Source organism: Mercenaria mercenaria, chromosome 15 (assembly GCF_021730395.1).
Source record: "Mercenaria mercenaria strain notata chromosome 15, MADL_Memer_1, whole genome shotgun sequence".
Classification (NCBI taxonomy): Eukaryota; Metazoa; Mollusca; class Bivalvia; order Venerida; family Veneridae; genus Mercenaria; species Mercenaria mercenaria.
The window spans coordinates 18,082,984-18,109,893 of NC_069375.1; the positions used below are offsets into that span (position 1 = coordinate 18,082,984).

General features: G+C 35.2%; 1 protein-coding gene across 3 annotated transcripts in view; it reads left to right on the forward strand.

Annotated features, from left to right (window-relative positions):
• Positions 1-26,910, forward strand: part of LOC123549374 (sushi, von Willebrand factor type A, EGF and pentraxin domain-containing protein 1-like) — a 95,623-nt gene that overhangs the window by 50,469 nt on the left and 18,244 nt on the right. For all 3 annotated transcript variants that reach the window (XM_053524673.1, XM_053524672.1, XM_053524674.1), the window contains 9 exons: positions 811-961; positions 1,595-1,705; positions 2,131-2,204; positions 9,716-9,875; positions 10,275-10,457; positions 22,299-22,547; positions 22,866-22,961; positions 23,442-23,540; positions 25,140-25,316. In XM_053524673.1, the coding sequence (XP_053380648.1) occupies positions 811-961; positions 1,595-1,705; positions 2,131-2,204; positions 9,716-9,875; positions 10,275-10,457; positions 22,299-22,547; positions 22,866-22,961; positions 23,442-23,540; positions 25,140-25,316 (1,300 nt within the window). The remainder of the gene's footprint in view (positions 1-810; positions 962-1,594; positions 1,706-2,130; positions 2,205-9,715; positions 9,876-10,274; positions 10,458-22,298; positions 22,548-22,865; positions 22,962-23,441; positions 23,541-25,139; positions 25,317-26,910) is intronic.

A 26,910-nucleotide genomic window follows, 5' to 3' on the forward strand; every position in this document is an offset into this window, starting at 1 on the left:
AAGTCTACAACTTGTCAATCTTTCAATTTAACACTGACCCTACTAAAATTCTACAACTTGTCCATCTTTCAATTCGGACAGTACCATTAACTATTAAAAAGAAGTACTGACTGAATGGTGAACATTGAAGATCTTGATCAGAATGCACGGATGTGATCTACACTGCTCGAAAAGGCAGACTCAGCAGAATGAGAGTTTATAATTCATTAACGCCCTCTGTTCAGTGACAAAACATGATAACTATGATATAAATTGATTTTCAGACTTATTTTTTGCACCTTGTGTAAATTTGTATTTTGTAAGATTTTAAGTTTAACGCTGGTTAATTTACAACAGTAAACATGACCTTTTGTTTCAAAAGAACAATCATATCCACTAATTGTAAGATCTATTTTCCTAAACGTTCACAATTTTAAAACATTGATTTTATTCTGGTAACATGCATATTAATATCGTATAGGTACATTCTTAAATAGTCTTAATTTAGACCCTATGTTTGGTTTGGAGATAACTCCTGCGACTATTCAAATTTTGTATAATTATGCCCTGTTTCTTCTAAAGACATAATTGATTAGAGTTATTAGAAAATTGCAAAAGAAAGAAAGGAGAAATTACGAAAAAGATATTTTTAAGTATTAAAAATTATTATCTAGTCGGTAACTAGACAAAGTGTGAGGGACATATTTTGTTTGCCTAGATAGCAGAAGCGAGAAATGGGAAATTTAGAAAAGTATGTCTTGACAATTAAAAAAGATCACCTAGTCTAATTGTTAGAAAACTAATGTTACATCCGTCCATGAATTATAAAAGGTAACAGCTGAATGTGAAGATGAAGACTACGGTTCTAATTTGTCAATGGAGTGTAATAATGGAGAATGGCAACAAGAGGTAGATTGTTCCGATCCGAGCAGTAGATATACTACCGTCAAATCTACCGACTCAACGACAACAGCCAATGGAGGTAATGGAGAATAACTTAAACAGTTTTAAGTCGATAGTATGAAATTAATAGTCAAACTTTGTCCGTCCTTTAAAACGTTAATTTCGAACTGTATAAATTACTACACATTGATATTCAAACTACATACTTTTTGTTTTACAAAAACAGAAATGGTAGAAATATTTCGTTTTATAGTCCATTTTAATCGACCTAGCGGGGCGTGGTTTCGCAACGGTCCATTGCATTATTGTGCAGGATATGTAGAATATTTCGCAATCTGATTTCTTATTCACTGGCAATCTACCTTACACTGTGACCACTGAAGCTCTACCATTTTTTGTGATACCCATTATTTGCATAAGAGATTAACTCTGCCCCGCCAGGTCAAATTAAACGCACTATTGTCTAGACATTTTATAATTTTTCTTGGTTTAGAAATTCCAGTGTGATTTCAAAATCGCAACTGTGATTCAAAATTTTCTGAAAGCTACATATGTCCATATGTATACCTACACTACATTTATTGTAATCATCTATTTAATATTTGAATGATGTTTAAGTTATGTTAAGAATCTAAGATAAAACAAACTGTTAAGATAATCGTATCGTGACAATATTGGAAAATATATATAAACATGTTTATAAACAATGCAGATTCAACAACTGAGAACTATGAGGGTTCAGATGATTATGAAGGTTTAGATGAAAGCCAAAGTGAAGATACTCTTCCTGCCAAGAACCAAAGTCAAAATAAAAGGGAAAACGGTGATACTAATAATAATATGGTTCACTTTACCTAGGTTTATTATGTTGGTGCCAATTTTATTCATATCCTTAAACTTTAAGATGTTTCTGGATTTTTCATCCATATAATATTTAAATTTTAATGTGACAACGATAACATAGATACGATATATTATGTTACGTAATGACAATGTTTACTAGTCAGTTAAACATTACAATAAATGTTGTCGGTCGTTTTGCTTAACTCCTCTGACATTTCTGTATGTGTTGTACCGAACTTTTAAATCAGTACATCAAATGTAAATACAGTGACTGTGTTATAGGTGGTTACTGATATTGTGTTGAACAGATTAAGACAAATTTACTATCCGAGCTGATATGAATTTACGTAAACAGTAAAAAGAACTTTTTTTGACAATCAAATAACTTTTTGTCGCTACCTGCAGGTTGCAAACTTCCTGACGATCTGCGATATAGTTACGAAGATAGTGACGGTATGGAAAGAAACCCGGGATCAATAGTATGTACTGTGCATGTTAACACATTAATGTGATGCCCATAATCTTCAGTATCTTTTGATTCAGTTAGTCTTAGATGTCTTTTCGTTGAGCGATTATGGTGATACTATAGTCATACTATTGCTTCTTAACTTCGAATACCCTCAAGGGCTGTAATAACGCCTCATCAATATTTGGCAGTTATTCTATTCTTGCAACATGTATTTAAAGACGCACCACAAAATAACTGTATTCTTTTGTGTTTCCATGATAGTGATTATACATGATTTGCATGAAAAAAATGAAATATACAAGTGTTTAGTTACAAATTGACAGTGACATTTTAGGCCAAGATAATGTGTTTAATGTTTTAACATTTTGTTGAGTTACTGTGGCAATTTGTATAGAAATAAGTGTATTTAGTTACATTTCAATCACATTTTGTTTCTGAAGTGTAAGATAGTTATTCATCTATATTTTAACTATGCTGAAAAGAGACTGACTGAATAAGTTTTCAGATAAAGTTGTCAAAACACATTTATTCAGGAAGGGCCTAAATTGTCCATTTTGATTCTTCTCAAAAGTATGCGGTACTCAAAATCTTTCATTGAAACGCTATAAAGCCAAAGTATCAAACACTAGTCAGTTATATCGGTATGGGAATGTCACCAAGTTTATACTGGACAGATTGCGGCTCTAGGGTTCCGTGTTTCACACCACCACCTAAACGTTTAAAATTACGTCAACGTATACTACGTTGACATATTGCAACCTGAAAATCTATCAATATATCGTTAACTGTCTTCTAATGGCGGTGTGACTTTAACGGATACTGTATTCGATATTCTTATCCGGTGATGACAACCACATATCCATATATCCGATAAAACTTATCCGAATACAAGCTTCGTTAGCGGTTATCACGCCTCGTTTAGCACGGACAATATACCACCTTTAAACCCTTATTTATAACGCATATTTAAAAAAAAATGCATTACGGAAATTTTGTTTTAGACAAACTTCCAAATGCAAAATGTTTACAGAATGATATATGATTCGTATTTTTACTGTTATTTCAATGCACAGATGCCAGTTGTGCCATCGTAACACATTTTTCTTCGAGGGTGGGAGCACGTAGATATATGTTTGTCCTTCCATATGCCCACCAGTTCGACCGTCTGTCGAACATATCTAACAAAGTATTTGACCTAGAATCTTTCAACATTATAGGGTTGTTATTCAGAATGTATAGTAACGTATTATGTTATTTGGGATTGCACTCAGTAAGACCAAAGGCCCTTGACTTACTATACGCCTGTAAACACCGGCTCCCTCTCTTTATGCAGGTGAATTAAAAAAAAGAACCAATTATACTGCCGAGGTGGTGCTAATGACAAATTTAAACAAAGAAAGATAGTGAGTAGATTTTTTACTGTGTATAACAAATTTAAGATCTTATTTCAAAACACTGGCAATGTAGTTCCAGTCAGAAATGGTTATACTTTTTTATGTATACAGGTCGATTTGCGAAACGAAAGCACTGATTGGCGTTAAAATGTTTGATAGTTGTGAATTAGGACCGTTTCAGACTTACAGTGGACATATGTCTTTATATTTCGCCCTAATTTACACAAGTTAGGTATCTCAGTCATTGTACATATTTTCTGTATAACCTAGATCATATGTTGACGGGTTACATACGTCTATGTGCATAAGTGACCAAGAGGAGGGCAGAACAAATTCACATTTAAGTACATAGTGTTTAACTCTTTTAAGGAAGCTTTACGTTTTAATTAAACTGTATCGAGAGATATTTGCTCTTATTTTCTCTATTGTAACTTATCTTTGGCTTTGGAACATAGCGTCATTAATTGTATATGACTTTTTCAATGTAACTGTAATTTCCTTTTTGACAACAGTGTCTATGACCAACAAATTATGGAATTTAATTGAGTAGATAGATTTATTTGATTGGCAATCGATATGGTTACAAATTTTATTTATTCTGGAAATTGCTATTTTATTTTCAGCATTTATTTTGTTGTTTGATGATATACGGATTTTCTGATTGATGAAATTGTAAATAGCCTAGTTTTAATTAGAAAACTATGAAATAAGATTACTAAAGCTTACGGCTAAAAGGTATTATACCACAAATTCACAATTTTACAGACAAAATATGATTATCAATAAAATCTGTAAGAAGATCCTTTGGAAACATATAATGCAACCAAGACTCGGTTTGATTGAGTCTGTTAATGAGAGGTAATGGAAAGTGCAACACCCCTCACGCCCCTAGGACCGGTTTAAGCAGAACTCTATTTACACCTGTAAAATCTTAGACCACATATTCCAAATTTAATAAACAAATTGCCAATTTCATCTTTTGTACATATTTATTCCCCATTTAAATCGAAGGGATATAGTTTTGTCATATTTAGTTATCGATTACAAATAGTCCTAGCTGCTATCCTGTAACAACTAGCTAAGATTAAAGTTGATTTGTAAAGTGAACATGTGTTCCTTGCAGAAGACAAGTCACGGCCATTCATGAGAAATAATAAAAAAGAAGATTTTTTTATTAATTTAGGGACAATTATTTATGTGTTACAGCATAGCTTATGAAAAGATTAGCTGAATGCACTTCTCGATAACCCTAGTAGTTGTAAAAACATGAGCTTAAACCTATAGAGTGCGACATGTATATCAACAGAATGATTACATAAGTCAAATAAGGGACAGTTCTTAATATTATGCAAAGTTGATTCAGATAATAAAATCTGTAAGAAGTTCCTGTGGAAGCATACTATGCAACCAAGCAAAATAATAGCTGACTCGGTTTGATTAAATTTTGTTAAAGAGAGATAACTATAAGAGAGGTATCAGTAAAATATCATTTTTAACGGAGGCAGGGACAACTAAAATTAAAACGGGTTGTTACAGGATGAATGTATGAGTAAATACAGTGGATAACTAAGTATTAACACAATATGACACAGCTATAGCTGTAGAACGACAGACAAATGGATAGGGACAATGCCAAAACTGTATCCATCCGATTTCAACAGGGGATAAATATCTAAAAAACATGTATCTTTAGATCATGTGGGATGCTAACTTTTAGCCGTATTTATTTATTTTGATCTATCGTATTTACATGTCCATCCATACGACTTTCAGTAAAAAACAAGTCAGCAAATATCGAAAATAAAAATAGATAAAATTTATAATCGAAACCATTGCCACATTTAACAGTTTTCATTGCAAATGAATTACAGAATTAAATTTAGTAGTGTCAAATGTGGCAATGGTTTCGATAATAAATTTTAAATTTCAAAATAGAGCACAGTACTGCATAAAGATACTCTATAAAGACACCTTCTATATTTATGAAATAGAAATTTTCGCTAAAACCTTTTTTTCTCTCGTAAAAACAAACGTTTTGTTGTCAGATATCTGCATACACTTAAGCAGATAACTTTCGCGTTTTTTATCTATTTTTGTTTTCAATATTTGCTGACTTATGTTTTACTGAAAGACACTACTAAATTTAATTCCGTGATTCATTGGCCATGAAAACTGTCGAATGGGAAATTCTCTATACATTGAAAATGCCATATTCAACTAGTGCGTTGACACCGCCTTTGATTCTTAGCGCCACTTCTGCAGCGCTGGCTCCTCCACTTGGTCACTTATGCACCTAGATGTACGTAACCTGTCACCAAATCGCGTATGTTATACAGTTATAAGATATTCTTTTTAACGACATATATACAATGACTTATAAATCTTTAACTTGCGTGAGTCAGGGCGAAATATATAGACGCATATATACTTTCGGTTTGAACCGGTCCTATTTCACAAATTTTTAAAGTACTCATGTCCAGAAATGCTTTCGCTCTGCAAATAGATCTGTATAAATAAAAAGAATAACCATTTCTGAGTAAAATTATATCGCCCTTTTTCGAAATAAGCTCTTGAATTTGTTACTGAAAGTAGGAACACAACTCACCCAATTTGCATGTGACATATATCATATAGGTTTGGTCACTAGCGCCACCTCGGAAGTATCATTGGCTCTTTTTTCATTTCACCTCCAGAAATAGAAAGAGCCAGTGTTTACAGGCCATTTAATAAAGCTAACACATAAAGGACCTAAATGCTTGTATCGAACGGATCGCAAAATCTATTCGACCTAAAATTTTGTCACTTTAGATGAATGATATTCAGCATGTGAAGTAAAATGCTGCACCTTGGGTTTTTACTTCGAATATCAGCTCCCATCCTCGTCCAACGAGTTGTATCTTTCTTCTTTTTATTTTCATTTTGGTAATATCATCGTTTATACTTATGAACGTATACTTACAAGAAATATAGGACAAAACAGTTACAGTAAATGGGGGCACTGTTTTCTGTTGACACGCGTCAAGATTTTACATAAACATTTTTCAACCAAATTATGCCGGCGTGTAAAATCAAACTGCAGTAAAATCTTTTGCCGTCAGTTTGGTGAAACTATGAGAGTAGAAAAGTAAAATTATGCCGTTAACTAAAACTATTACAACTGAGAAAAGACACACACGCTTAACTAAAACGGAATAATGCAGATCTACAGGTCTCGAGGTCATGAGTTCAATCCCCGGACGGGTCGAGGCATATGCTCTCCTTGAGGACCTTATAAAAGGCAGTATGTCTGAAATCATTTAGTGCCCGACCATTGATTCATGCGGAGAAGTTGGCAGTAACTTGCTGAAAACAGGTAGATACTGGTACAGAAATAAGAAACACTGATAGGGTTAACTGCCCGCTGTTACATAACTTAACTGATGTTGAAAAACAGCACTGGACGCAAACAAACAAACGTTCAAACAAACAAACAGAACTTAAACCAATTGCTGAACATATTATATTGAGAGTATGACTTCCTTTGCATAACTTTTGCTACCGTTTTGTTAAAAGTGTTACATTTTTCTGCTCATCGGGAACTTTGTTCAGAGTTAACTACCAGCATAGGTGTATGATTCGTCGTCCACAATTAAAATAAAGATCTTTTTTAAACTACAGATCAGAATTACACAAAACACGGTCTGTAGCATCCTGTAGAGGGTCTCTTTCAAAGTTGTTCAAATGGTTCCGCTTGACCTCCTTTTCGAGCCAACAGAGCTAAAACTAGATAACATTTAAACAACTTAATCACATGAACCGTAAATGGATTTTCATTACACTATCTCCGTAGAAACATTATGAAGTAATACCCAAGTTCTGTTTAAATAGGGATACATGGCATCATTGAAGGGCCACAAGAGCTAAAAGTAGAATAACCTTCAAACCTTTTCTTCTTATGAACAGCTTGATGGTCTTCGTCAAACTGGGTTTGTAGCATTATCATAATGTCTTCTCACCATAGTGTTCAAACTGGATCACTTCGCCCCTTTTTTAGACCAGTAAAGCAAACACTACCGATACCTTTTGATAACTTTTTACCATGAACTCTTCGAATGACTTTCATAAAACCTGGTATAATCATTCTCATAATGCCATTGGTTAAACTTCTGCAATTATTGGAAGTTGGCCCCTTGAAGGGGACACTAGAGCTAAATATAGATATATATTTAAATGATATTTTCACTTGAACAGCTCGATGGATCCTCATTAACTTTTTCTATCTTTATTATATCTTCGCTCAAATTTGGTGAACGGAGGGCACTTGACCGATTGTACATGGTTTATACGAAGTGTAATACCATTCATGATTTAGAGTGTTAAACATATATTCAGGGTGAAATAGCCAAGGTCAGGCGAGCGACGTAAGTCCATGATGACCCACATGTTTTAAATTTAATAAAAGATATTCTTTGCGAAAGACAGTACCGAGAAATTACGCAAAAGAATTCCAGAATCTTCCGGCTGGGCTTGACTATCATAATTCTACGAAAAAGACGCAGGATAATGATTCTTTTTTGTGGGGTTGATAAAAATATCGCCTCTTTATTGCACTTAGTAATTACTCCGCAAAATCTGCTTATCTTTTATTGTCTGACTTGAATCAAACTTGTTTATACATCCGTCTATGATCCATTTGAAGTATTCTTTGTCTGCTCAATGTCTTCAAGCATTCAGTCAAACCGAGTCTGCTATTGTTTTGCTTAGCTGCCTTCTATGCTTCTAAAGGATTGTTTTAGAGCTTATTATCTTATTGTCGACATTCGTGTTATTAGATACTTAAATGTACATATGGCGAAATAAAAAGGCCGCCACTATTTCAATTCGTATTAGTCTAATGTATCATGGAATGATACGTTTCATTGTACCACTGATTCTTGATTTATTTTATAAATCAGAATGTATCTTACAAATAATAATATTACGTTTTATTCGAGAAAGTATCTTCTTTGGTTTTGTTACCATTTTTATTTGTAGACGTCTTTGTTTTTAATTTTATGCAATTTATCACATATACCATTGCTTGAATTATGAAAGTCCATAATTCAGCTCACTTGTAGTCAGAAGCTCATAGTCAGTCTCCATTTGTCGTCTGTAAGTAATTATTACTCCTAATATCATCATTTCTAACATTATTGAACCAACTTCGAATAAACTGCGCAGGATTGCCCCCTGTAATGTTCTCTATAATATTCTGATTGGTCCTTGTTGAATTCTGGTAGCCAAGGTAACAGGGTAAGAAAAAGTTATCTCTGAAATTCAAAACTATCTAAATAACAAACTTTATCGTAAAAAAAAATCAGGGCCTCCATTTAGAGCTTGTTGTCTACGTTTAAAATTGCAGCTAGCTGCAAACAATGATAGATTCGTACATAAAATATATAGACAAACACACGGATAATGTTAACGAAACAAACAAATTAAGAAACATAATGGAGCACAGTCCTGGAGCAGAATGTGTAAAATCTTCTCTTGTGAAACAAATGGTCAACAAAACAACCTGTCAGACATTATCATCAGGTAACTCTATACTACAAAACTTAAGTGAAAACCATCCAATAACGGATATCTTCTGCTCTTAAATTGATAGTCAGACTTCGAAATACTTTCATAAAAAATGATCTGGCGAATCTCAAACTACACACTCTATAACGTGATAACGCGACACCACAAGACAACATAATACCGGATAGTACAACGTGACACTTTTCCGAGATTGTTTACTGCAAGGAAACACTTAAATCGACAAAGAATAGCAATCATCGTGTCGATTCAAAGATATGATGCTGAATAGCATGCATGAAAGGAATTATAAAATCAGACTTTTGGCGGGGATAACTTTTATTTAAACTGTCGTGAGACTTTGAAATATATTGAGGGTAAGGGTGAGGGGAAGCGTGAACAATAAAGCGGTAAAAAGGTTAATGTGTTCGTTTTGTCCTTTGTCTTTGTCTGTGCTTGTTTTCTCAATGTTTGCTAGTCTTGTGCACGTCTGAGTGTTGTGTGTTGCGCTTTCGGGAGGCTATGTTTTTATAAACATTGCTTTATCTGTTGAATAATCATTCTTGTTCTTTTTTGCTTAAATTCTCAGATCTCCGATGGAACTACATTGACAGTGACATGTACAACAATTGATCTTTATGAATTTTACACCGATTATTATTACGGATATGACACAGAATCAAAATCAGATCCAACGATAGCCTGTGCTGACAATACATTATCTCAATTTGAGTTGGATTGTCCTGAAGGTAAGCAATGGTAAATTCAGTTGAATGATATTAGACATTAGTCTAAAAAAAGACAATATATATCTACATTATTCACAATGACCAAGTGGATATCAAACTCCGTTCGATTGAATTCGTTCATAGAAGATAATGAAATGTGTAACACACCTCACGTTCCCTTCTTATCTGGGAATGAAACGTATTTGAAAATAGCACTAAAAGCTCAAAATCATTTATAATTTAGTATTCGTTCGGACACTCTGTACACCATCTGCGAAGTATTTTATGACTAAAGTTACTATTTGAATTGCTATGATGAATAAGATAATATGCACTTTTAAATTAGTATTTTTATTCCCTTTGTGTTGAAACAGTACCATAAGATTTTGACGTTTACATCACAGTTGTTTCTATTTTAAGTGGCAGCTGATACATGCATGGAATTAGAACACGGCAACGTCAAAAAGGAAAATGGTTACTATATGGTATCGTGTGACAAAGGATATTCGCTGAATTTAATTATACCAGAAAAAACACAATGTCAATGTGTAAATGGAACGCTAAAAAGTGTGTATGGAAACCAGGTACCACGTTGTAAACCAGGTAATTTCCTTATGTTTTACTTCAGTTTATTTTCTTGAGCTATGCAAATGTATATCAAAAATATATGTTACCCTTTAAGGCCAATGTTTAGCTAAACTTTCAAACACATGATGATAGTTTTTGACAATAGTAGTGAAATCATTACTCAAAAGTTTTAACAGAGTTTAATGACATTCAATAGAGTATGCGTAATTTATTTGATATTAATTGAATATTTTTTTTCAAACTGTATGAATCGCAAACAATTTCTGTTATTGTTACCAAAATATTGGTACTTATGCTGTCAGACCGTTGAAACAAAGAATAACAAGTCATACAGCTAGTTTAACCATTTACTCGTATGCCGTGATGGTGTATCAAGTAGACAAGTAGGCGGTAAAAGCCTGAAAATAGACATATAAGTTGTTTTATAACAAATGACCATACATGTATATACGTGTTACATTTGACCTTAAATCTTACATTTAACCATTTATACTTGATATATAGCCTTAACAATGTTTAACTGCAGATGTCAGCATTCAATTATTATAGCAAAACTACTAGTAATAATTTAACCAATACAAAATGCACCCATGGTTCGAATATATTTAAGAACGAATCCATTTCAAAAACACCAAAAAATGCATACTGAGCAATGCAGAGCGATATAATGTACATATACTCAATGGAAATCATGTATATAAACTGATATACCCGATAACTTACAGCATGTTGGGGCATAAAGGGTTTAAAAGGATTGAAATGTAGCGAGAAAATATTTCTGCCGCCATGAAATCATACCACGAGGAAAAACACGGAAACAGCAAAAAAGTAAAAACCAAATTGAAGCGAAAAGTACCGAAAAGAGATGCGGCGGTGAGTGATACCACACACAGGTATCACAGTAGATGAGACAGCACACTCCCCGCCTGATATCTCACACAAGATATCACTATATCAGTTCATATTCACGACATACAAAGTACAACTTAAATGCCAAGAATAAATATGTTAATTATATTTGTACTTGAATTGATTTTGCAAAAATTACAAAATATGAATTCTATTCAGAGTTCTGCACATAAAAATTATCTGGGGCCCTTCAGACAAAATCCAAATGCAGCTCTGGAATTAGAAAACATGTGCTTTAGGATTGATATAGATATACCTTTTAATTACTAGTTAACAAAAATAATGTTAACTTTGACCGAAAAACTTTTTCAAAATGTCCCTATAATATACAGCAATCAAAAGAAAAGCTGAGTAATCATATGAAAAGAGCCAAAGGCAATGCTACCTGCACTAGAGCGCAGGAGTGATGGCACAATAAAAGTTCTTAGAACAACTCCATTGCTAAAGGTGCGTCTTATCAATGAGAATATATGGTACAGTAAACACACATAAATTAAGTTTTAACAACAGTTATAACAATATCAGTGTTCAAGCATACTAAATGTTATGAATTACTTTTCTAATTTCACAAGAAGAACAAGTTCATGAACAGGTCTTATATAAGTACTTAATTTTCCATCTTTGAACACAATAATTTCAACTGTTCGAAGTTTCTTGTCATTACTGAGAAACACTCTTGTTACCCTGGCCAAATGCCAAAAATTCCTACACACTTCTTTGTCTTTAAGTAGAACAACATCACCCACGCCTAATGGTTCTTGTTCATAGTTCCATTTTCTACGAGTTTGCAGAGTATTTAAAAACTCTCTTTACCATTTACTCCAGAATTGCTCTGCAAGGTATTGTATCCCTTTCCATTGTGCACCATATAAAGACTTAACATCTAAATTGCTCACATTTGTGTTGTCACATACAGACTTAGATGTAAGTAACATGGATGGACTTAAAACTTCAGGATTATCCGGGTCATTTGAAACTGGGACAAGGGGTCGGGAATTTATTATGGCAGTGACCTCAGCCATCAGTGTGACTAATATATCAGGTGTAAGTGTTGTAACAGGCTTTAGCATAGATTCCAAAATTCTCCAAGCTATTCCAATCATTCTCTCCCAAGAACCACCCATGTGTGAGGAATGTGGAGGATTGAAAACTCACTGACAACCATGTGACTGTAAGAAATTCTTAACTGGACGATCCTCTACATATATAGTATCAATATCAAGAAGGTCTGTGGCACCTACAAAATTAGTGCCACGGTCAGATCGAAACTGTTTCACTGCTCCCCTCAGAGAAACAAACCTACGCCGAGCAGTATGCACGGCCCTGATAGTGAGGCACGTGAACAATACTGCCCATCTTTTAGAACTTGATTGGCAGCCAAGAGTGCGTCTGGATACAACTGACTTAAGAATTTGCCTCTGAGCTTTTTACATGTTACACAATGATATATCAGGGAGTTGACTAACCGTTTTCCACCTGTAATCCAATATCCTGCATCTCGGACCGCCCCTTCTGTAAGCTGCCGTCCTTGATGCTTAACAAGAGTGTGAAAGTGACCAACCAAAAGTCTGGCAACATAATGTTTCCCAGGGACTATAACCGGATGTTTCTGATCAAGGTCAAGGTTACTCTTACTTAATCGACCACCAACACGCCTGACACCATTTTCATCTAAATACGGATCAAGGGTCAAAATGGGCGAGTTTTAGGAATATTATGTTGACCTTTCAAACAACTGACCTCTTCCTTGTAGAATTCAGTTTGAACAACCCTCAAGATGAGAGATTCAGACAACTTCTGAAAATCAGGACTCCTAGCTTGTGAACAAGTATGGTAGCCAGCGCATGGTTTATGCTTACCATAAGAAATTGCCAAATGTCTGAGGATGGAAATAGCCGTTACAAGTTTTGACCAAGAAGAAAACTTGTCAAATTTGTGGCTACCCAGCTGATCAATATCTTGAACACTTGTCGCGCTAACATTAACTTGGGGACGGATCTCTTTGTCCTGATCAGGATCAATAATGAAAAAAAAACTCTGGTATTGGGACTGACCTGTTTGATAAGTAGTCCGGACCAGACAACCAAGTGCTACTTTGTAACTCTGAAGGACTAACACCTCTACTTCCTACATCAGCAGAGTTCAAGGCAGAAGGAATATAATTCCACTGTTTAGGTAGACTAAAACGCCTAACCTTCTCAACACGATTGGCCACATATGTGTAGAAACGCCTAGTATGGTTATTAATGTAACCCAACACGATCTTACTATCTGTGTAAAATCTGATATCATGTAACTTCACCTGCAACTGATAAACAGCAGTTTGAGCAATTTCAACTGCCAGCACTGCACCACAGAGTTCAAGGCGAGGGATTGTGTGCCCTTTTTTGGGTGCTACCTTGGACTTCCCTAAAACAAAACCTACACGAACCTCGTGATTACTTGTTTGACACACAAAATATGCCACTGCTGAGACAGCAAATTCTGATGCGTCACAGAAAACATGTAACTCTATACTAGATGAATCACTCAGAGACACATCAAGGTAGCTCCTGGGAACCTTAAATGAACTAAGTTCATGGAGTAGGGTTTCCCACTTATGCCATTTTACCTCAATGCTAAGGGGTATAGGATCATCCCAGTTGCACTGCTCTGAAATTATGTCCCTGAGTATGAGCTTGCCTACTATAGTAAAAGGGGCAAGAAAACCTAGAGGATCAAACACAGAGTTGACCGTGGATAAAATTTTTCTCGAGAGGTGACTTGGGTAGGTAGTATGACATTAAAAACAAAACAATCTGCATTCAGATCCCATCCAAGGCCAAGACTACGCTGTGTCGGTAACCTTTCTCCAAAGTCTAGACTTTTCAAGTCTTTGGCAAGGTCGTCTGTGGGAAATGACCTCATAACGTTCTTATCATTGGACGCGATCTTGTGAAGACGCAAAGAACTTTGACCTAGAGCTACTTGAGTGCGCTTCAATAAATCCACAGCTTCTTGAGCACATGGAAAAGAAGTCAAACCAACATCTACGTAGAAATCATTGTGTACAAAAACCTTAATGTCTTCATCACATTCTTCAACAGATCTACGAAGCCCGTATGTCGCAATGGCAGGGGACGGGCTGTTGCCAAATACATGTCTTGCCATGCGATATTCGATCAAAGGTTTTTCTACATCATTATCTTCATACCAGAAGAACCTTAAAAAGTTCCTATGTGCTTCATCAACCTCAAAGCAGTAAAACATTTGTTCTATGTCTGCAGAGATTGCTACAGATTCTCTGCGAAATCTCATGAGAACACCCAGAAGACTATTTGTAAGAACGGGACCAGTTAATAATACCGAATTCAAAGACACTCCCTTAAATGTTGACGATGAGTCAAACCCAGCTCTAACTTGACCGGGTTTCTTCGGGTTATATACTCCAAAGATAGACAGGAACCAACACTCTTCATCTTCACCTAAAACTGGGGCAACTTCAGCATGACCATTAACCAATATCTTACTCATAAACCCGACCATGTGACTTTTCTTTTCAGGGTTTCTTTGTAAACTAACATGGAGAGACTTTGCACGCCGCAGGGCCTCTGACCTATTGTTAGGCAAGCGTTGCCTAGGCGATTTAAATGGAAGGGGAGCAGTCCATTTACCTTCATTGGTCTTTCTGAAACCGTGATCCATGATATCAAGGAACTCTCTATCTTCAATTGAAAGAGAAGGTTTATCATCATCAAAATGTCTCACAAATAAGGGGTCATACATACCATTGACCTTGTCTTCCACATAAAACTGACTGGTGCAGGGTTCGAACAATGTGGGGCGACCGTTGTTTAACACATGAATCTTGCTAACATTGACCACATCTGGAGTGTGTGTCTTACCTAGACACATCTCTCCTATGACGACCCATCCAAGACCTACATGTTGCGCAAAGGGAGCACCTAGGGGTCCCAAGATTTGGTCTCTAATGTGATGAGCCTCAACAAGATCTCTACCAATAAGAAGCAAGATCTCTGCCTGATCATTGATCTCAGGTATAAGACCAGCTATGTGTGAAAGATGGGGATGACAACTTACGTCTCGAGGGGAGCAAATCTCATTCCTGTTATTAGGAATGTCAGGACATTCTATGAGGGTTGGTAATGAATAACTCACGCTACCATTGACAGACGAAACAATGCAATCACTAGCACGGCGCCCATGTGCAACATGAGTGCCGACACATGAATTTATAGTGTACTCAAAATCTGGACTATCAATTTGTAACAAATCAAACAATTTGGGTCTCGCCAATGACTTATTACTTTGTTCATCTATCATGGCATAACATTGTACAATATTTTCAGGATATTTTGAATTAACAACATTTACTAAAACAAGTTTAGCACATGATTTTGAAATTTGTGAAGCACCACATATCTGAGTACAACTGTTTGACACAGAATCTCTTGGGTAATCAGCTGTCTGGTTCGCTCCATCTCTGTTGCCGTCCTCCCCGCCATAAGGATTTACAGAAGGTTGAGGTGATGGATCTACATGCAATGCACCTGGATGGTTGACATTGCCACAAACACAACACTTTATTGACACTTTACATTCATTTGCTTTGTGATTATTGAATTCACAGCATTTGAAACAAATATTATTATCTTTCAGAAGCTGCTTTCTTTCACTTAAACTTTTCAATCTAAATGCCCTACACTTATTCAAACTGTGGGATAACTGGTGAAGCGGGCAGAATCTAGTAGATTTCCTATTCTGGATCTGGTTAGAAACTTCAGTTTTTCTGCTGGTCACAACAGGAACTTGCTTTGAGGAAGCAGTGTTAAATTTCATACGTTCAGCAACAGTAGTTACATTCGGGTCATTCCTTATCTTTGCCTGTTCATGAATAAAGTTAACAAATTCTTTCAGTGGCGGGAAATACACATTCTTCTCCCGCTTATAACGATTCGCTCTTGTAGCCCATTTTTCCTGGACTGATCCCGGCAGCTTGCAAGTAATTGAAGAAAGCCCAACCGACGAGTCATAATAAGCGAGAGGGATAGCGTATGCACTATCTTCTTTAAGTGCTAAAATTTCTGACAAAAGATCATCAAGCTCATACCACTTTGTCGTGTCCGAGAGAGTCAATCGCGAGAATTGTTCAACGCGTTTCTGTATTAACTTGTGTACTATTTCTGGTGCACCATATCGTTCGTCGAGACGCTCCCAAATCTTTGAAAGACCCAAACACTGATCCTTACTATACACTGTTTTCAGATTTATTGCATGCTTTCGAGAATCTGGTCAAAGATACTTGATGAGCAGATCAACCTCTTCTGAAGCATTGATATTCATATCTGAGGTCACTTGTTGGAAACTGGTTTTCCACACTTGATAGTTTGCTGGGTTATCATTGAAAAATTCGTAATTCTCGAGAATATAAGTTCTTTCTTCAGAATATAGTTTGTAAAATCTTCGACTGTGGAACTTTGCACTGGGCAGGTATTACTATCAAAGAATTTCTTGATTTTCTCATCTTTGTCCATTTCCGGAAGTTTAAGTTTTACTGAATCTTTCTTTTCACTAATATCATCAGCACTTCCTTCGTTTTCCAAAATCTCAACTTCAGTTTTCAACTCTTCCGCAGCCTTTTCTTTTTGGAGAATTAATAAATCAGCTTCAATTTCTTTGTTTTTCTGTTCCAACCTGGCTTTTTCTTTTATGAGTTCTGCCTCCTTTTGTGCAAATTCTACACTTCTTTGAGCAGCTTTCATTTTACTGAGTTTCGTTTTCATTTCAGATGAACCACATTTAGATGAATGCTTTGATTTAGAAAATGCACCTTCTATGACGTCTTCCAAAATCCCTTGACGTCGTTTTTCTATTCTGTCGCGAAACTGAGCAACATCACTCTGAACCTTTGAAAAGTGCGATTGAAACAACCCTTTTAAATGATCACTTTCTTCTGTTTTGGTTGCAGTGAGAAAATTAATGTAAGTTACACCTGTAGCTTCATAAGATGATAAATCAGAGTTCAAATTATCGACCAACTTTTGCAATTGTGCAACACTCTCTGATGAGAAATCCTGACATAAGGCAGAAGAAATCTTTTCTTCCTGTACTGACAGTCTCTTCTCAAAATCAGTAACCCTATTCTTGAACGACTCCATGGCTTTAAAAGTGAGTGTTCGTAATTTGCCTGTCGTCATGCAGATTTACAAAATGTGAAAAATCGTATCAGCTCTTGATGCTCAAATGCTGCTTTTACTATGCTGTCGGACCGTTGAAACAAAGAATAACAAGTCATACAGCTAGTTTAACCATTTACTCGTAGGCCGTGATGGTGTATCAAGTAGACAAGTAGGCGGTAAAAGCCTGAAAATAGACATATAAGTTGTTTTATAACAAATGACCATACATGTATATACGTGTTACATTTGACCTTAAATCTTACATTTAACCATTTATACTTGATATATAGCCTTAACAATGTTTAACTGCAGATGTCAGCATTCAGTTATTATAGCAAACCTACTAGTAATAACTTAACCAATACAAAATGCACCCATGGTTCGAATATATTTAAGAACGAATCCATTTCAAAAACACCAAAAAATGCATACTGAGCAATGCAGAGCGATATAATGTACATATACTCAATGCAAATTATGTATATAAACTGATATACCCGATAACTTACAGCATGTGGAGGCATAAAGGGTTTAAAAGGATTGAAATGAAGCGAGAAAATATTTCTGCCGCCATGAAATCATACCACGAGGAAAAACACGGAAACAGCAGAAAAGTAAAAACCAAATTGAAGCGAAAAGTATCGAAAAGAGATGCGGCGATGAGTGATACCACACAGAGGTATCACAGTACATGAGACAGCACAGTACTTTAGTTTGCAAATTATCTCATTTGAAGTGTTAATCATACAACGTATTACATGTATTAAAATGTACACACGTAGTACACATGACTGAAAAGTGACTTTGAAATTAACGACTCTCATTTTAAGTGTGTTTGAAACATTTATTTAAACATATATGATTAAACATTTGCAAAAAAAAAATAAATAGAATAAGTAGGTTCACTTATAATATTGCATTTCTACAGTTCCCTATTTTGCGTTTAAAACAGCAACTCCTTGCCTTTTTGCCTAACCATTGCAAAATATGGAAAATATCATAGCTACTGTAGTTATGTCATGAATAAATTGCGCATGCGCTTTTGAAATAAGATGAACATCATTGCCATACATGCTACAAAGGATCATTTTAGTTCGGTGAAAACAATACTTCAACGCACAGTATGTTCGCGTTTTGTAAAACGGTAAAACGGTTTCGTTCATACGTACATTTCTTAACATATTCTAAGAATTTGAATTTACGACAGTTGAAATGATTGATTCTTTTTAGATGTCATGACTGAACTATATTTTCAGTACTGTAAATATTCTTATTCAGTTCTGTAATTTTTTTTTTTTGTTGCAAATTTTTTTTCAATGGTTGATCTTGTAAACATAAAAACAAAATTTCCGTGATAAATTAATTTTTCAAATTTTTATTATATCCTACAAATATATTTTGTAAATAAGACTATTTTTGTGCATTGATTAAACACATTGATGCATTACTCAGAAATATTCATTATACTAGACACTGTATTTGTTCTATAATTTGAAAGCTGGGAGGGGTGGCTAATTGTAAAGAGTCATTCGATTGGGCTTTATCAGAACGTATCCGAAGCGCCAATAAGGAAGGCATTTCAATCCCCATGGACAGGCATAAGCAGTGAGACCCCATTACCCTCGGTAAAGATAATTCTACAGAGAATATCACACTGAAAAACCCATTGAAAGAATTTTTACTGAAACCACCCCCTGGACAAGCCGTCTCAAAAGACCTGTTCTAGCTTTTCAACTTCGTTAGAGTAGAAATAGTTTTTTTATCTCTTTTCATCTATCCTCAATAGCAGATTTTATACTGCGAGAGTTTATCATTAGTCTAAGGGAATAAGGGAATATCTCTTCCGAAGTTAATATTGACAAGATAATTCTGTTAAATCAATACAAACATGTTGTAAAAGAACACCTTTTAAACGCAGAAAAAAACTACTATTGCTCAATCTGTACAAAGAAAATAATAAGAGTAGAAATATGAATGTCGGTATTTGCATCAAGTTCGGCTAAAGTTGAATTTACAGACCTATACCCACCCCTCCCCCGCCACTCAGACGTACTCACGGAAAAGGTTAAAGAAGGAATTTTTGTCCAAAAAGACACCATAGCTTAGACAAACTGCTTACACACGCCCCTCAGACAAACTCCCACCTTGACAATATTATGTAAGGAAATTTTGCCCAACATGGCCCCGCGAAAAACCGTTTCCAGACCCTCCTCTCTGACAGACCATCGTGGATACGACTATGGAAGGTATTTTTGCCCGAAAAGTGGACAAACTGTTTCCAGACCTCCTCCGACAAACACCCTCTCTCAGTGGACACTACGGAAGGCATTTTTGCCCGAAAAGACCCCCTTGGACAAACCGTTGCTAGAACCCCATCCCTTTCAGACCCCTCAGTACAACAAAGTGTCTCCCATAGGGGTGCAAGTATTACCAGGAAAAGCCCATTGACCAGGCTCGACTGTGCCTCACCTGACCATATCGGTTTGATTAGTTTGATGTCGACCAGTGAAATCCATCGTATCAAAACAGCAAATTTCCCAGGATTCATATTATATACGAAAGAGTAAACACTTATTTGATCAAAAGATAGGAAAATGGTTTTCGATCAACAATTTAGAATAAGCAGCTTCAAAAATGACTAAAATGCAAATACATTTTAATGATCTTTGCTGGCAGAAAATGCTTCTTCAAGGGTAATACCCTTATCCTTTTCGGCGGGGTATACCAAATTGCGGAATTTGCTTCTCTTTTTTTCAATTTTGAATATATGATTATCAATACATGAACAAGTCGAAGAATGTGTCAATGTAGTTTTAATTTGAAGATCATTTGACCGTGTTTATTATACATTTTTCATTACCAAATCGGAAAATAATTGTCATTCCTGCATTTTTTTGTTAATATCATTGTTGTTTCTTTGTGTCTGTTCTGGAAAGTTATAATCTTATAAAAGTGACATAAACCATACCCGATTTTTCACAAGACGGTGCTTCCGAAGAAACCTTATAAGTAGTGTTTATGTGCCGTTTTCTATTGCAAAAAAGTATCGCTTAATTCATTTTACACATATTCTTATCTAATCGGAATATGTCAAACGCTTGTTAGTCCTCTACCAGTGGAACACCAATGGAGACTTTAGAAATGCCCTCCATCTGTCCGTCCACAGAACAGGATCCAGCATTTACTAAAATATTATTCAAGCTAGGTTCATAAAACTTGTTAATGAAAAGTGGTCAATGTGCAAACTACGCATGTATATGACTTATGCTTGTAACTCAATGGACAAGGTCACTATTAAAGGTCAAGTAAATTGTTTCCATACCTTTTATATGCATTGATGGATTATCTTAGTGCTATACACAGATATTCACCATGAAGAAACAATGTGTCAACACATGATCTTTGCTTGTCGGATAAATATCAAGGTCACTGTTTAAGGTCAAGGAAAATTTTGTTTTCACTCCATAACATTTAAATGCATTGAAGGATTTTTTATTACTACACGGATATGTTCCCCTTGATTGGACTATGTATCGCGCACATTATCAATGGTTGTCGGTCAACCGCATCTCTCCTTCCAACTACTGTCCAACCGTCCAGTCTCCTTGACCTCTGTAACCTGCAAGCTCATAGAACACATTATCTTCAGCCACATCATGTCTCACTTTGATTCAAACAATATACTCACTGATTTCCGAATGATTACATGGCTTCCGAAAGAAACGTTCCTCTGATACCCAGGTTATTCTCGCTATAAATGACCAGGTAAATACCATCGACAAAAAAAAAAAAAAAGAAACAGCAAACTAAACGCTATTCTTCTAGATTTTCGAAAGGCATTTGATAAGGTTAGTAGTCTCCTACAGCTAGATCACTACGGATTCGGGGGCCTTATTCAATATTGGATCGTCAATGTCCTGCCTGCACTGTCGCACACAACAAGTAGCCCTTGATGGCGCTGGTTCAGAACTCTCTTCCGTCTCATCTGGAGTCCCTCAGGGCAGTGTTCTTGGTCATCTTCTCGTCCTTACGTACATCAACAACTTAACTCCGAGACTCAGATCAACAGTCCCAATTTCTGCAGATTACTGACTGTTAAAGTAAAGACAAATCAGGAGCCGTGACACCTCAGATGCGATCATTATTGCCTTGGAAGACTGGAAACGTGTGTAGCTTATGTCATTCAATCCTGACAAGTGTAAACTTATTCATTTAACCAACAAACGAAATTAATTTAATTTCACATACAAAATCATTTGAACCCGGCTGAAACCTACTGATGGCGTTTAATATCTCGGAGTCACCCATCAGACCCGACCTCTCTTGGAAAACCCATATAAATATAATCACCAAAAAGGCCAGCTCCACCATGGCTTAACTAAAATAAAATTGTGATATTGGTGTTATGTAACTGTGCTTTTTTTTAAAAACAGATAGGGGTATTTATTGGTTTCTTTTACCTAGATGTCATTTGTTTTCAACCTGTATCTGTACAAATACTATCATAATCTTCTCTCTAAATATAGTATTGATACAAATCACTTTTGAACGCAGTATTTCTTATACAGTTAAATAATTTATGTAATATATGTAAATACATGAAAATAAATGTCAAGCTGTAATTTGCGTAAACCTTCGGCAGAATGTTAACAAATAAGTAATCGACTTGTTGATATTTATCTGCGAATCGACACATACCTTCATTTATCAGTCTTTTTGTGTCAAATTACGTATGTATATGATTTCTAATTTCTGTCTTATTTCTCAGATAACTGTACAGTACCGCATACATTAGACGGGCGTTTATCGGTGACTGATTCGAACGGTGTCAGTCTTTCTGGAGGTTCCGTTGTTGCGATTAGAGACATTGTTTATTTTGATTGTTCGAAGGCAAATGAACCGAACTATGAACCTAAGAACAGGAAATTCAGGTGTTCCAACGGTCTCTGGATTGAAGCTGAAACAAATAGCAACTGGAAGTTAGGATATAATGGCAGCTTTCCAAATTGTCGGAAAGGTAGAGTTATCTGAAATTTAGAATATTTTTTACAATAATCATTTTCGTATCAAAATAAATCAAAAGGTATTCTTTTATTTCGAATACACTCATAATCCTGTTCACAGGGCAACTGATGCATTTTGCATAATATATTTGTATTTTTCTAGCTTGTTGTTGCTAATGCATAGTGATAATTATTACCTTATGAATAGTCTGTCCATTAAAATGACAGGAAAAGATTAACCATTTTTGTTAGTCATCATGATAAAATTTATCATTAAATTCATCATAAGCATACAAACATTAGTTGGGAATGATTCTATTTTGTGTCTTCAGCTATATGCGAACCAAACTGTACCAATGATGGTGTTTGTTTCAAGGACGACATGTGTCGGTGTAAACATTTAACAGAGGGAAGGCTATGTGAAAATGGTATTTACAAAAATGTTGACTAAACTATTAAATAAATATTCACAATGAATAAATTCATATTTTAATATTGAATATCTAAAAGAAACAAATCAACTCATAGGCAACGAACGAGCATTTTGCTTTTGTTTGAAAATGACTATACATTTGAGTTAGTTGCTGACCATAAGGAAGCTAGTAGTCTTAAATTATCAACAATCTCATTCATTAGAAAGTATTTGAAATACCAATTTCTTTATCATTTATAATGATTCAGGGCTCTCTATTCTGCTTAAAAGTCCATTGAAAAGTCGTTTTAGCAGTTAAGAATTTCTGTAATTGCTATTTTTGAGTCGTTAAAAAACTTTTTCACCAAATCCATGTGTGAAGACATAAATTAAATTGTGTCACTTTTTGCGAACATCTGGTTCTAAGTAAATATTAAATTACAAAAATGTGACCCAGTTTTCTTTTGCTCGCCGGTTAAAAAAATTCTTTTTTTAGTGATTTGTGACAATAAATGCCTAATAAATGGTGGAACATGTGTCGGGCCAGGTGTCTGCGATTGTCCACATGGAAAGTTTGGAGATAATTGCGAAAAAGGTAAGTAAGTTAACGGAGGGAAATGAATATTTTCATAAGAAAAATAAAAGCAATATTTAAGTTTCTTAGATGATACGGAAGCGTTTGAAATGTAATGGGTTCTTAAGTATTATGTGTTAAATGCTTGTTATAGCAACAGTGCAGAATGAATATGAGTTATTCGCGCACTTGATCTCTGGGTAAGCTGCTGTACCCGCAGACATTCAATTCTTTGGTCAGTAATGAGGCTATATATGATATAAGACACACATAAACACTCCACGACAACAAATAGGTCTAGCACTTATTTATATTCTATTCATTTAAACAGGTTTTTCATTCAGCAATACTGTCTTTTATGACAACCTGCACATTCAACCGAAAATGATATGGCAAAATATCTACATGCCAACAATGCGCATTAAAATATCGTTCAATTCCCGGACAGACCATACAGGGAAGAGAAATACTTAATTACACAAAAATTGATATAAGTTTACGATGTTGGCTATATGATTGTTACTATAAATCTTTATTTGATGGATATTTTTAAAAAAAAAAAAAAAAAAGAGCGTAGGATTTAATTTTGGTCCAAAAATGTGTCTGGGTGTCATTACTTACAAAACAAATGGGCCGAATGCCTATGGCTGTGACCACTCGCCGTGTGCTGTTCGTGTGTCGTCTTTTCGTCCCCGCTTTTCTTCAAACAACATCTTTGAAAAGGCTGATGAAAATGTGGTATGATGTTATTTAAATATAAATGTGATATGAAACCAAACTTTTTTTATCAATTTTGTCGCAATATAATCTGTATCTTATTGGTGCGCCCTAAAATCCAAATCAACGTGAAAATTAAAGTAAGTCTTGTTAGAAACTTTAGCTTCATTTCAGAGACATTCGCACACATGTGTTTTGATGACACTTTAGCAATATTGAAAAATATTCCAAATCGTCATACACGTGGCAACCACAAATAAAACAGGCAAGTCTTCATATAACATCCCTTCCTCAACTGCCAGTTTTGAAATATATATAAGTCCTGTGACCGTCCACCTATATTGTACAAACTACTCTGATTCGTCAAAACACAAGGCTAATAATAACAAAATCTTCAAACTGTTAATGACATACTTTTCTAAATCAGTGGGTGCGGTTTCTAAATAATTTCACAGAAATGGCCCCTCATCTAAAATTATTGAATTTTTCTTGATAAATATCTTCACATGTGAGTATACAATTCAGTTATCAAAGTAACCATGCAGAAATGTTTTTGGCTGACTCTATTTAACAGCTGTTATTTTTTTTGAGCTGCGAAACCCTGCTGAGCGATCTACAGTCAGGCCTTCTTGTAAATACGAAGGTGCAGTGTAAATTTCTTTCTTTTTTAAGTAAATGGAATTATATTAAATTTAGTCTTAAGTTGCCTCTGCCATATTATATCTTCAGATATGTCATATAAGATCTTCAGATGAAGTTAACGAAACAGGTGTGTTTGCCGAAATAGTGATAGATATATAATAAGACGCACGCAAACTTATTTACTAATGTATTATCAATTGCTATATACATTTCATGAGTTATAATTTAAATGCTACAATATAATTTGAATTCATTGTACAGAAGGTTGCTTACTGCCAAAGGACGCTGCAAAGTATAAAGACAGCAGAACAAAATTCAGCCCCGGAGAAACTGTAACTGCCTTATACTGTGATGATAACAGTTATATGCTATCATCACGAGATGGAATGGAATGCCGGGATGATGGTTCATGGTCAGATATTGTGAAATGCATTAAAGGTACAGCTTTAAATATATGTACGCAAATATAGTTTTTCTTCAATATGGATTTTACTGAAGCTTTCTACAATTGTAAATAAACATATCGGCTATAATACAGTGAAATAAAATGTATAGGTTCATGGTTTCAATCAGAGCTGTAATATTTCGATCTTCTCAGATCGTTCAGCACGACTTTTATGTCGTGTTACTGGTACTGTTTAGTTTCTCACCATTAACATTTCGGCCTGGGTGGTTCCAGTACACCTGCTTTCATAGCTTTGGGTATTGTATAATCACCCCTTGGATATGGTGCCTGCTTTTTATTTTTTAATTTTGTCTTTTGGCAATTCCTGTGATACGCAGGCTCCATAACCTCAGATTCCTTTTTGAATTCCAGTTTGTTTAGTTCTGCTCATTGTTTTCTCGTTTAGGGCAAACCCATTATTTTAAATGGGGACCATACGCCGCTTTTCATGGAATTACACAATAGTGAAGCATTGAAGGTTCCATGTGCACCGCCGTATAAACGCATCTGTGGATGTCTCTAAATTGTTTTTCGTACTTTTAGCACGTGTAAATGTTGAATTCTGCTCAACCTGGGGCTAGAGGGTGTGGACAGTAGCATGCATTTCCACTACCGCCAATGAACAAGCTCAATCAAACCGAGCCTGCAACATTTTTGTTTTTGTTGTGTTGAGCGACCTGTGGAGTTTCCACTTTTTCTATTTTGTTCTTTAAATATTTACCCAAGAGACCCGCGTATTTCAAACTGATTATATGCAATGAACGTGTCAGTATTTGAGACATTCTACTTAAGAAACAAATTATCGTTATCGCTTTTACATCTTTACCCACTTGCTGCCATTAATCAATAAAATTATTTTCCTTTCTTTTACCTAGTTCAGGCTTTATTCTACGATATGCCATAACTTCCGGTTTATCAAACCACAGGCGCTTGAAGATCTATCAATAAATATATGCATGCATTACCATATCCCACCCAACTATTATACTATAAAATAATACAGGTTGGCAAGTAAATCTTGTCTTTTGTGTCTACTAGTCATCTATTCCCATTATAAGAGGGCTAGCGAACGATCATACATGTTTTAGCATCTGTGTTGTGACCTACTCGGAGTCCTTTAGAAAGATATATGATACGGTTAATTAAGCCGTAAATTTTCGATATAACCTCTCGATTTGTCTTTGATGATTTTAAAATTTTTAGAAGTTATGACAAATGTCTTTATTATTTTAACAACAAATGTATTAAAAACAAGACCACCGACTTTGTTCAAGTGATCTATCAGTTTGCATAGCTAAAGGATAAAAGATTCGCTCCGTGTTATAGAGTGTAGATGTATATGCTCGATCATATTAGTGACTGTGAAGAAATTCCGTGCATAAAAAGGGGCGAAGTGTGCACCTTCTGTGAAAAGCATGATATTGTATGAAATGAAAATAAATCTATAATAAAAAAAGTCGCAAATTGCAGATGTGGAGCATATTTCACATATAAATATGTTTAACAATGCTTTTACTTCAAATATACGACAAAATGCATTATTTGCCATCCTAACTTTAAAAATATAGCTGGGGACAATACCCCCAT